Source organism: Channa argus, chromosome 6, assembly GCF_033026475.1.
Source record: "Channa argus isolate prfri chromosome 6, Channa argus male v1.0, whole genome shotgun sequence".
NCBI classification, from domain to species: domain Eukaryota; kingdom Metazoa; phylum Chordata; class Actinopteri; order Anabantiformes; family Channidae; genus Channa; species Channa argus.
The window spans coordinates 23,498,235-23,511,456 of record NC_090202.1 but is presented as its reverse complement, the minus strand read 5'-3'; the positions used below and the strand labels follow the sequence as shown (position 1 = coordinate 23,511,456).

Here is a 13,222-nt window from a genome sequence, read left to right as displayed (position 1 = left end):
CGGAATCTGACAAACTACAGTTCTCTTTGTAGACCATGGATTGGTTTTCTGCTCACATTGTTGGTAGAGCAAACTACTGTCAGAGAAACAAGTCAAACATTACTTTGCATCAAAGGGCCATAGCAACTGTATCTCTTGCCCGGAGGGGGGACTGGGGTGTCAGTTTTACTGATTTGAGACAGCCTTGGTAAGGCCTCCATCACAGGAGATGTACTGCACATTAAGCTGCCACGCTGCAAGGCTGTAGCCTACACAAGGTCAGGTGCAGATTTATGCTTCCTCCTAAGCAGAATGAACAGTGCAAGAGCTATCTAGGGTTTGGGGGAAATGAACCTTTTCATCACATTGATTTCCTAAAGCACCTGGAAAAAAGCTTTGTCAGCTGCTGGCATTTGGGTCTGATTGTGACAGATCTGCCCACAATCTGGGCCTCTAGCCTGGGTTGGATTCTAGTATTATGGTTTCCTGACCATACGCTGTTTGAGTAATAGGTAACACTTGTCTTTGGGTTATTCAAACCTTTGTACATCTCATTCTGTCAATATGTCATTGACCCAGGTGCTGTGTAGTGCCAGTGGCTGTCTAACAAAAGCCCATCACTCAAGTGCATGTTTTGTTTAACTGTAAGTTGTATCTCAATCTGTATTTCAGCTGCTGGCATTTAAATGTAGTTCTGATTCGATGGTAATGTGACATTGTTCACAAGATAAAGTGAGGTGTAGTCTATTTGGTACTTTAAATGTCACTTGACAGTATTAGCGACAGTACTGCATTTGGGCACTGTGTGGCATTTAAAAGGATAATCCACATCCATCGAGTATCACACAGTGTTTAAAGGCTTTTAAAAGTTGGCTGTTTTAGTGAACAGCATTGGTATCGAGCTGGATTTCATGTTTGTTTCATTTGATTTCAATGGTGAAGGATTTCAGCAAAGTAATTTCTAAAACCGCTCCTGCAGTAAAATCCACGTGCCTGGTGTTCTTCTTTAAACTCAGTGATCTGCTCAATCTTGAAATATGAGTAAATGTGCTAACATGAAGCTTTGAGAGCAGTGGCAGTGGTGCACTGTATTTTACCAAAACCTTGGGAAATAGGAGTGCTGGGGGTGCTGCCCCTCTCTTTATTAAAGCTACAAAATTACTTTAATTTATGAAATAAATGTATTTGAATCTCTCGGAAAGTGTTTTAAAAGCTACGTACTTCCATGCCAACACTTAGCCACATAGTTGTTTTCAATCCATGGCTGCATTACAGCACAAAAAGTGGTTGTGTACTGTAGCTGGTTTTAGCGGCTGTAAAGCTGTGAAAATGGTCAAATTAATTTAGAAAATGTGGGATGTTTGTTGTTGACATGTTGCTACCACAGATAGCGGGTAACGTTCCTGCAGCTATTGCCAAAATAGTGACTTTGTGAATCAGAATGACCATATGGACGCACAGCAGAGAAGTGCATCATGCTGCAATAGTTTCTGATTTTGGAAAATGTTTAATGTCAAACATTAAATCTTATGAAATAACACGAATTTGAGCTGATCACAGCTACTGGAGTTGGCAGAAATTGTTTCACTTTTTCCACTGATAGATTTTAATTAAGAGATGTCACTTTTCCCTTCAACAGAGCCTTCTGAGGAAAAAGTCAGACCATTTATCAGCATCTCCAAGGTGTTTGCGCTGTGAGGAATGTGAGGATGAGACGAAGAAAAGTCAGTCATTTCTCTGTGCATTGCAGAGATAGAGAGGGATATGGGCCAAGGGAAGTACAGTATGTCAACTTGTCTAAAGCTTTGATCCTCTCATCCTGTACTTCCATATCTTTTGAGTACCCGTATAATGTTTGCTTAGACCCCATCACCTCTCCAGTGCACCCATCTACCAAAGGGTTTGCTGTTTTCTGCCAGAGCCTCTGGGCATTTTCCTCTGTAGTGAGGATGCTTAACTACAAAGAACATCAGGCAGCTTTGTTTCAGAATGTGGTTTGCTACAGTATGACTATCAAATGTTTGTATTAAGCCCCGTAGCACACAATAAGCTGGCTCTCTGGTGGCACAGCATGTTATTAAATCTTAATTTTGGCTTGAAGTTTGTTTATATTTACACTGCTCTTTATTCTTGGATAACAAAGAGTCGCTAATAAGAAACTTCTTAGGGCCATCACTATCTCTATAACCAATCTTTATTTTTCCCCTTTTTAGCATGTGTGTGATTATATGATAATGATCATCAAATGATATGGTGTAATTGAAGCTGAAGAACAGCGTTGTTGATAATGACCTGTCTGTGTAAATCTAATAGCCATTTCAGCCAATCTAATTTAATTGTGTATCACATGTCTGCTGAGTATGTTTATCGTTGAAATCAAATGGAAATGAAACCAGTGATTAATGATTTTCATAGAGATGTCTTTTTTTTTTTTATCTGATAGCACGCCACTTCACGTTGGCCACGTTGATTATATCCTAATCAACAGCCACTTCTGTTGCATTTTGGCACATTTGCTCCATGTTATGCAATCTAATAGAGCTCAAATTACTTTAGATGAAAGAGTGTCTAGAGAGCTGACCAGGCCTAAAGAGACTGTGTATTAAGAATGTATAATTTATTCACCAAGGAGCCCTGTCCTTTCTGCCCTTTGTGGTCGGTCGTTTGTAGGAGCAGGTGATTCGGAATTTGAAATTATATAAAAGATGACAAGTGTGAGATAACCTTTTTTAGCTTAGCTGCGTGGTTTATGAGTGTGCAGATCTAAATGAACAGCATGAAGGTGTCTGGTATCTCAAGGAAACACAAAAAGGTTTCAAACTGTGTTTTAAGATTACTCGTTGGGAGGATTAATGTATCAGGGATCTTGTTAGTGGTGGTTAAAACTATTCTGCTATTATTGTATTGTTTGTCTTCTATCTGTGCCGGTGCTGGGCCATCGCAACATTAACAAGAATGATTGAAGAGCATTGAAAATGAACGTTAAAATAGTCATTTCACAAAGGTAAAGTGTTCCAGGATCATGCATAAGGCATTTAATTTCTCCTATTACAGTGTTTTTAAAATTGTCACAATAATTTGTGAACAGTAACACGATATAAGTAAGTGGAAGAAGTAAGATGAATACACAATGTTTATACATCCTTATAGTGTCTCAATGTGCTGACAAATAAATAAGACATGTCAACAACAGTAATAAAAAATAGTTAGAAACACAAAAATGCAAAACAGCATTCTGTATATATATATATATATATATATATATATATATATATATATATATATATATATATATATATATATATATATATATATATATATATATATATATATATATATATATATATATATATATATATATATATATATATATATAATAAGTATAAAAGAAAGTATAAAACTAGTATAAAACTAAGTTCTAAGTTTACACTTATATTTTTCTACTGAGTCGGACTGTCAACTGGGAGACCACTTAACAGGAAAGGTGCCTGATAAGAAAAGGCTCTGCCACCTGCAAAATTCGTTTTACCTCTGGGAACATGCAACAGCCCTGCAAGCTGGGAGCGGAGACATGGAGAAGGAATGTAAGGTTGTGGGAGATCAGACAAATATATAGGAGCAATTCCACTTAAAATATTGTAAGTAAATAAAACCACCTTAAAATCGGATCTGACATGAACAAGAAGGTTTGATTTGGGTCAAACCCTGGGAACCGTGTGTGCTCAAACGAGGCAGGCTAGAAAACACGCTAGGCAGTAATACATGAATTAATGTCTCAGCATTTGCAAACGATAAGTATGATTGGATAATGGTAGTGTTATGTCCAGTAACATCATTATTACAATACATTACCACTGATGGTTAATAAACAACGTATTGAATTATTTGTCAGTCCTTGTCTGTAACACATTCTTTCAGTACTTATGTAATTAATGTGTCTTTTCCACTGCAACTATAGGCTGTGCAGTCCTCTATAAAACCTGAGTAAGGTTTTAATATCAGTGCCCAAAGTGATAAACGGTACAGGCAGAGCCTGTTACTAAAAGTGCTAAAGTAAGTATAAATCAGTACCTAGAATGTAAGTGAATGTTAGCTATGAATGTAAACTACCTAAATAAATATTGTAATCTAGGACTAAGTATTTTTTCTGCTGCTACGCTTCAATGCATACAGTGATACCTCCTGTATTCTCACTGACTATGAATATGTCTGTCAGCCTAGAATGCAAATGCAAGAAAGTGTTTCAAACCATTGGCCACGGTATGTGTTTGCTGCACTTTGCAGTATATATTTATCCATGTTCTGGTAAAGATCCTCTGAATTATATACAGCACTTTTGCAAGGTACCTGCCATCACTGAAGTCAATGTAATTTGCCAATTAGTGTTTTTTTTTTTCGGTGCTCTCTGTGATTCTTTGTGTGCTCCCTCAATATACAGCTCTGAGAGACAACAGAATTGAACTGCTGCGAGCCTCATGGCAGGAGCTCACCATCAGAATCAGAGACGTCAGCCTGTCGGACGAGGGCCAGTACACCTGCTCGCTCTTCACCATGCCTGTCAAGACCACCAAGGCCTTTCTCACTGTTCTGGGTGAGCACATCCATTTCAACTCTGTGTCTACAGGCCAATTATTTGTGGCTAATTCTTAACATCTGACAGCATTAATACCTTTTCACATCTAAATTCGAGGAATTATAGACTTTCTTCGACAGGCACTTGTTAGTTTGTGTAGGAATTGTTGTTACACTTTTCTACTACAATGAAAGACAAAAGATAAGCTTGCAAGCTAGTAGTGTTACTGTTTTTAATTTTCCGTCAGATGGGATAAACACTATTTAAAAATCTTTCACACCTGGACAGTTGTGTCCCAAAGGATTTGCAGAAATGCACAAAAAATAATAAATATGTATATAATTCTAAGATATTTAATATGTCACATATGTGAAAGTGAATTATCAGTGGCCGTAGTGTCAAAGTTGGAAGGTCCCCAGTTCAAAACTACCTTTCTGTGTGGAGATTGCATGTTCTTCCTGTGCTGCTTGTGGATACTCCAGTTTCCTCCTACAGACCAAAGAGATGCGTGTTAGGTTAATTGGTGACTCTAAATTGCCCAGGTGTGAGTGTGAGCTGTGCATGTCTCTCTGTGTTGACCTTGGGACGGACCAGTGACCCGGTCCAGGGTGTACCCTGCCTCTCGCTGGATAGGGTCCAGCTCCCTCCCCCACACAACCCTGAACAGGACAAGCAGTTAAGATAATGGATGGATGGATGGGTGGATGAATCAGTCATCCATCCGGAGAATTACGGCATGCGGTGGTATACAGTACAATATCCCTCAGTGGGTTATTAGTCAAATCAATTTCTTCTCATATGTGTGTTTTCGGTATCTTATTTGTACTTTCACACAATGCACCACAGGAGTACCAGAACGACCGGAGATCACAGGATTCACCAAGCCTGCCACCGAGGGGGATATAATAACCCTGACATGCACCACATCGGGCAGCAAACCGGCTGCCAACATCCGGTGGTTCCGAAACGACAAAGAGGTCCAAGGTAAGGATTTCACTGGATGGACTTACCGAGCATCGCATCCTCTGTTACCACTTGTACCCTCTTGGAGAGATCATTGGTGTCAAGTCATTCAGTCGCTGGATTGCTTCATGTCCATAATAATGCACTGTCCCACCGGCTGGGGTTTAGCGATGCCATGATTCGCCTGGCTCACTGCCAGTGTTGCTGCTGTAGTTGGAGGCTGTCCAGTTGCTTCTGGACTGAGGCGGAGCCATTCACATTTCATTACCTGACCAAGGCAAAGATAAATAGGATGGGCCTCATATTGATTCTAATTATAAGGTGTACACCAACAACAGCACGGCATTCTGTTTTCTGCCATGCAATACTTAAGGTAATTATCAGAAATACATGTCTGGATCCCCCCAGTATATAATGTAGTTAAACAGGCTGTCATCAAATCCTTCCATTTTAAAAGCTAGAACAATAAACACTAATTAAATATTGTTAATAGTGTTTATTAAAGCTTTAAATGTTGCGTTTGAAGGGGGGGGCAAGGCTGTGTGCATTGTGCTTAGTTCAAGAGACATAGAAGGTGCTAATTTATCTGACAGTTGGAAATTCCATGCAGATCTCTGCATTGTTTGCAGGTAAAGAGTTGATCTTGCTTGGCTTCTGTCAGCCATCCACTATCCATTGTATCACCAGGTGGCTCTGACTGAGGGCTTTATTGATTTCTATATTCATTTATTTATTTTAATATAATGATTAAATCAGTAGAACTAGTCAAGGATGATACAATCTCATAAAGGCTATATAACTAGCTCCAGCCAGACTGAAAGAAACCTAGACTGACAGAACCATTGCATCAGGCTGCAGATGGTGCAGTGAAATGTGTGCTGACCACATTAAACCAGCCCAGGTTTTCTGTGGTTTTACACCGTGGGCCTTACGAGATCTCGCTTTCTTGTACACCTTTTTCCTAATGGTCTGAAGCTCTGCACTTTTTTATTTTTATAGCTTTTATCACCATCTTATTTCTGCTTTAAAAAGCATAAAAAGACAAAGACATTAGGTAATAGGAATGGAATGTTTTTCCTCGATTTGATGGCAGAGGTAAGCTAGGTGTAGCTCTTTAATGTAATGGAGCCCGCTGCGGTGACTCGGTGTGACAGTTGCTCTTTATTGAAGATTTGCACCAGAGAGCTTTTTCTTGGTGGTTCTGTCTGTGTCTGCCCAACATGGCACGATGATTGATGGGAGAGAGGCTGGGATATGAAGTTTTCTTGTTGAAATGACATGCACGTAGGTTCCTGAAAGGCCAGTGGAGAGCTGGCACGCAGCATCACAACCAGACTTGCTGTCCATCTCAAGAGGCACTGTGATAATATACATTTTGCCTTATGCCTTTGCCTTTTTCTTGAAAAAGAAATAAAAATCTTTGACGCTCAGAAATGTTTTTTTTACATATCTTTACATATATTGACATATGCACGTTGGGCAAATGTCAAAATGTTTTGTAGAAATCTATTAACGTGTAATATGTCCATCAGAAAAATACATAAAGTTAAAGTAAAAAAACAATTTACATTTATATGTGATGAAGGAAATGACATTGATATGAGACGTGTGAATCTTAAAAAAAACAAAAAAAAAAGGTCACGTGTTCCAAGTCTGGCCCAGACTGCTCTTTTGTATACAAATGTTCACTGTTCTTTTCATTAGTTTTACTTGTGTACGGTGGGTTTTATTAAGTCGCTTGGGCAAACAGACCTGGTGTGATGCATCTCCACGTCAAAGAGAGATAAAGAACAAAGCAGTGACTGGAGGGCTTGACTTAAAAACTTTATTTCCATGTCAAAGTGTCAAAGAAGAGGAATGTCAATCAGTGCTCTAGATCCAAGTCTTTTGTGGGTGCTGCTTTAAAGCTTTCTTTAGTGAGTATGTGCTGGGAGCAGCATGTTTTGCCATTGGTTCTTCTGTGGTAGATCATTGCCGCCAGTTTCAGCTGTCAGTCAAATCTATCCCCACTGGGGGACCAGTCTACAAAGCTCCAAGACAGCAGCAGGTGTAATAGCAAAAAACATGTCATATTTATTTCATGCTCTGATGATTTTGTTTTCAACAATTTATATTAGAAGCACACAGCATTACAAACCTCAAAACTCAACTGTCATCCAGTGTCAGATTATTTGTTTGCAGAGTATAGAGCCATACAAATTACTTGTGTCGCTGAATGACAGCTAGGCTTCAAATTGTAATCTACTGAGGAAAATTCCACCCACCGTCACACTCTTTGCATACACAAAGTGCCCTACGTACTGTATATTCTTTCACATTACACGAGAGCACATTCACACACACACACACAACAATTCAAGGTCACTAATTTTCGATTCACTAAGGCAAGTTATCGAGACCTTTGAATGCAGACAATTCCAATAATTTACTAGCACAGAATCTGGAAACCACTTGGTCCAGCTGATTGATTTTGGCACTGGATGCTTCTGTTGTGTAACGATGTCTGCTATGGCAAAGAGCAGAGTTATGGTGAATATTTGACATTCAAATCAGTGCATCATGTTATCAGACAGCCCCTGGCATTCATGTTATGTGTGAAATGCATTTGAATCTTTGTGTAGCCGTTCAAGACTAATGCCTTCTTCATTTGCGTCCTTCAGACAGAACCTAATTGAGGTGCTACTACTCTGTTGACCAAACTCTAAAAACCCAAACCCCCTTGCTACCTAATTCCTTCTTTCTCATTTTTCTACATACAGAATAACAGCAGTAGCTTACAGAAATCTCCTAGCATATGTAGCATATGTTGTACAACCTCAAAGTGTTTTCTCTGAGTCTTATTGCCTTTGAGTTATTTTTAGATGCTCACTTTTTGAACTTTAGTGCAGACTAATCTGTTTACCCCCTTGAAACAGCGTTTATTTGCTAAGCATCCATATATATGTTTAGGCCTTTTTTTTTTTTTTTTTTTAAACGTTTCCATTCAATTCATTCTCTAAATACAGACACATTACTATTCCCAGATACACTTAGCATTGATCTTGGGCACTTTCATAACAGCAATGCAGTGCTCCAGCATAATCTGTTTTATGTAAAAAGAGACCTCAACCCAGTGCACATCTCTGCTGTGATTTTATTAGTTGATGATTCTGCATTTCAGCCATTTGTAATATTGTTAGCTATGACCTAAAGAACTAACAACAGTTAGAGGCATTTGTGCGAAACAGTGTTCTATGGCCCTGCTACTCTGCCCTTTTGTGTACTGAAAGTAAACCAAAGTGTACTACCAATATTTGTGTTTGCTTGTCATTTTATCCATTTCTATAATAAAACATCATTGTGTGCCAACAATTTTTGATTAATGTGTTTTGGAGCCCCAGAAACAATAAGCCCCAGAAAACTGTCCAAAAAAGACTAACGTCTGGAAAACATTTGACAACTTCCAGACAGGGGGGAAAATTATTTGTCGCTGCACTCTCAGATTGTTGTCTGCAGCCAGGTGCCCCTCAACAGAGCAGCCACTAGGTTCGAATTGCATTGTAAAATAAAGTAATTAGATATATTTTTTACATCGAATTAGATAGTAATTACTGTATTTAGAGTTTACTAACCCAGACTACACTGATTATGGCTTGTAGAAAATCAACTCCTGTAAATTTGACATCCCAAAGGAACCCAACTAAATACCATCTTTACCCTCTAACTGCCATTTACCAAAATACTAAATGTTTTTATTGCGAATAAACAAGTTCCAGTGTAATATTAAAGATCTTAGCTGCTGCTAAACCAGTGAAAAACATGTTTTCTTGTAAACGCGAGCTTGTACTAAAAGGTTTTAATTGAGAAATTAGGTCAGAGTATGAAAAAAAAAAAAGGGACAACCTCCTTTTAGGCTGTAATTATTGGTCAGCAGGCAGTAGGATGCACACTGTGCTGAGCAGGGGGTTTGAAATTCAACTTTTATTGTCTACCTTTGTTGGGAGAAAGGGAGCATTTTGTCTGCAGCTTGCATGACACTTAGCTCTCTGACAAAGTGCAACAGCAGAAAGAGGAAAGGACAAACCGTGTGGAAGCAGTGAGATTATTTGAGGTAGGATGTGGATGCAAACAGTGTTGGCTCACTTGTTCATGAAAAATAAAACGTGTGAGTCATGAAACATATTTCACATACCTGCAGCTCCTGGGTCTCTAGGGGTCGTGCTGCCACCTCCACTGTTGATATCTGGGGAACCATGGAGATCCATGTAAGCATAAAGCCCCTTCCAGGAATCTAGATGGCGAGTGCAAAGTTATTTCAGAAAAACAGCCACATTTATGGAAAACATTCCAGGTTGAATTAAGACACAGTTAGCCCAGCACATTTACACTCATGTTGCCAGTGTCAGTGTTGATTAATGTGCACTGTCCCATAAATAAATGAGTAAATGAACAAAAAGCAGTGTTATCCTTACTTGGACCCGCACTCAGATCTAAACATCAAATCCTGCCCCTCCTTGTTACAACAGACAATGAGGTGGCGATTTATCCCCTGGTCGCCTGAATGCAGATCTGCTTACCTCTTGGGGCTCTGGTTCAAGTCAGGTGCACTTGGGCACATTCCCATTTTTATGCAAGCTGCCTCTGTTCCTGTCTGGCAATGCTGGCAGCCGCCTTGAATCAGACTGACAGTTCCTCTATGGCAACTCTGATGCTGCAGGCGACTTGAGGAATGAGAGGAAAAGCTGGAGAGATTTGTGTTCAACACCACAGAGGCGCTTCCTATCCCCCTTATGTACTGCAGGGCAAAATGCAAGACCTTTGACTCTCAAATGTAAGGTGTCTGGCTTTCCCGATTTGTTCAAATGTTACGTTTAATTTTTTTTTCTTTCTCATTGGTGATGCATTACTCAGCAAGAGTAAGGCATCCTGGAGGCCGTGCGGTTGGATATAAGCAGATTTATTTTTCCTCCTCCTTCTTATTTCTTGGTCCTCTTCTTGCTTATTCCTTTTAGAGTAAACTTCAAAAGACATCAGCATAAAACCGTTCCAGAATGGAGAGCATGCTCTCAGAAATGGTTATAAAGTCCAAAAAACCCCAAAAAACTGTCATAATCACACTTTCAAACACAACAAATTTCCTAAATTATTAAAGAAAAACATGTAGTTATAACTTGCAAGCACTACAGGAATGAAACGTAAACATTGAATTAAAAGGTTCATCTCCCTTTTTGAGCATTGGAGACAAAGGTTACTTTAAGAGAACAATAATTTAAATTGGATCATCTGTACATCACAGTAGGATTTTGTAATATGTACAGAAAGAATAATCCTTATTTAATATGCAAGACCCATTTGCACGAGGGAGATTACAAGTACCAGCAGTAATAGTAGTAGTAGTAGTAGTAGTAGTAGTAAAGTTGTAACTGTTCCACTGTAAAGTCCAATAAAATATTAATCCCATTGCCCATGACAAAATCAAAAATAAATCAGTGGAGTGGAACAAATGGAACAGATCAGCCCAAAACGATGATGATATGGGTGATCTGGGTTTCATTGCAAGGGGCTTTTAGTATTTAATAGACCAAGAGATTGAACAATTTGTGTGCTGCTTGTGTGTGTATTTTGTGAGTGAAGCAGTGGAGTGAGTACTTGCGTATGTATTGATTGACTCGGGTTTGCACTGGATCGCAGAGAGTCCGGAGGGAGACGGTGGAGGAGGGAAGATGTTGTGCGAGGGAGGATGTGAGGGGGGTGAGGAGGTTAGCATCTCTAGTGAAAAGTCGTTTGTCCTTTTTGCCTTATTCGGCTGCAGTAGCCTTGCACAGATGTTCCAGGACGAAAGTGATGCTAACACACAGTGCTGACAGGAGAGCAGCAGAAAACTACAAAGAAGATCCTTCCAATTATACCTTAAGAGGAATCTAAATGATGACAACATCCCGTGGCAGGAGAAAAAAAAACAAAAAACGAACCTAGATCAGGATCTGAAGCTGTGCAAAGGGTGAATGTTTGGGCATGAAACTAAGAAATGGAAAAAAGAAAGAAAAGGTGTGACTTCAGCTATAGAAATCCACCCCATGCTGACAGGGGAGTGTGTGTCTGTTTGTGTTGACTGGGATGTTTGAGAGAGAGTCCTGGAGGAGCAGACACACCCAACCAACCGAGGCAACGCTCACACGGCTCTACCCTCACTATTCACTCTACTTTGACTTGACTTTCAAAGGCCAAAGATTCTTTCCCTCAAAGGAGATGCAGAGATAAACAACAACACTGCAGCTGTCTATGTCAGAAAAGCAATATCTTGAAAAAAAAAGAAGAAAGAAATTCATGTTACTCACAATGTAGTTAACATACAAGCAGATTTTCTATTTTTCTCACCTTTATTTAAAAAAATAAAAAAATAAAACATTTGTATGAAGAGCTTGTACAAGAGCCAGAACTGTTCCCCAGGAATATTAGGATTTCACAACTGCATTGCACCCCTGTTGATTTTCTGACTCTCTGCAGGCACTAAGGAGGTGAATGCCACAGGAAAATCATTCACGGTGAGGAGTAGTCTCCAGTTCCAGGTGGACAAACGGGACAATGGCGCTGCCTACACCTGCAGCGTGGAGCATGTGTCTCTGGCCAGCCCCTACATGACAACTGAGGTCCTGGAGGTCCACTGTGAGTGCGGTCATACACACCCCACAAAGCTGCATTAGGTGTAAGATTAGCATTGAGAAGAAATACAAGGATTGAGATTACATTTATGTCTGCAGGTTTTGCTTTGCATTTGCTCAGGATTAGTGCAGGATTAGTTTGCAGGTAGGGGATTAGTACCAAAGCAGAACCGGGATATGGGCTCAAGCTAAGAGCTGCCCAGTGGGTAAAGACCTAACTACTCTTGTACTTTGTCAGTGTTAAAGCCTCTACCACACAGTACTGTCATAGCGTTGGACTTTTTTGTCTCTTCTTCGCAGATGCTCCCCATCTGGAGATCACACATTCACTGATTATTCCACAAGAAGGCCAATACTTCAAATTGGAGTGTGTTTCCATAGGCAACCCAATGTAAGTTGCTTTTTTTACAGCTTCAATTTGGTGCTACCTGCTAGCATGAAAACCGGCAGAAATTGGACTTGGCAACGTGATTCCTCGACATCACAGAATGTAATTAGTTTAAGCACAATTCTGTGGTTTACTTTTATTTCTAAACATTTTGGAAATCACAAGCAGCAGGACAAAAAAGAAAATACAGTGTTGTCTGTGTTTTCTTTCCTAGACCTGAACCAGTGTTGTGGTCTAAAGATGGAGGAGACCTGCCAGACATTGAGCGTATGATTGTGGAGGGCAGGGAGCTAACCATCATGACACTAAACAAAACAGACAATGGCACATACCGCTGTGAGGCCAGCAACCACCTGGGGACCAGCAGTGCAGAATATATACTGTTTGTATATGGTGGGTACTTCAGTAAGGACTAGTGCTGTTATGAATGATCAGTTCTGTTCCTGCTTCACATTCGAGGCTTTGTAGCACGCTGCGTGTTGAGGGTTCGTCGATCTCAGAGCTTATCCTAAACAGGCTAGACGTTCTGCTCGCGATAAAGAAAAAAGTCTCTAAATCAAAAAGCATAATAGCAAAACTCGAAACGTGAAGGACTTCGATAGACGCTTACTGTATTAAAGTTCAGCATTTGGGGAAATTACAGTGCGTTTCCCCAACAATCTGCCAATCATAATGACA

The 13,222-nt window shown here is 39.8% G+C and overlaps 1 protein-coding gene across 5 annotated transcripts in view; it reads left to right on the top strand.

Annotated features, from left to right (window-relative positions):
- The window catches only part of LOC137129227 (cell adhesion molecule 2-like), a 122,728-nt gene that overhangs the window by 102,066 nt on the left and 7,440 nt on the right, over nt 1-13,222 (top strand). For all 5 annotated transcript variants that reach the window (XM_067508169.1, XM_067508168.1, XM_067508167.1 and 2 more), the window contains 5 exons: nt 4,418-4,570; nt 5,399-5,536; nt 12,002-12,160; nt 12,457-12,547; nt 12,759-12,937. In XM_067508169.1, coding sequence (XP_067364270.1) covers nt 4,418-4,570; nt 5,399-5,536; nt 12,002-12,160; nt 12,457-12,547; nt 12,759-12,937 — 720 coding nt within the window. The remainder of the gene's footprint in view (nt 1-4,417; nt 4,571-5,398; nt 5,537-12,001; nt 12,161-12,456; nt 12,548-12,758; nt 12,938-13,222) is intronic.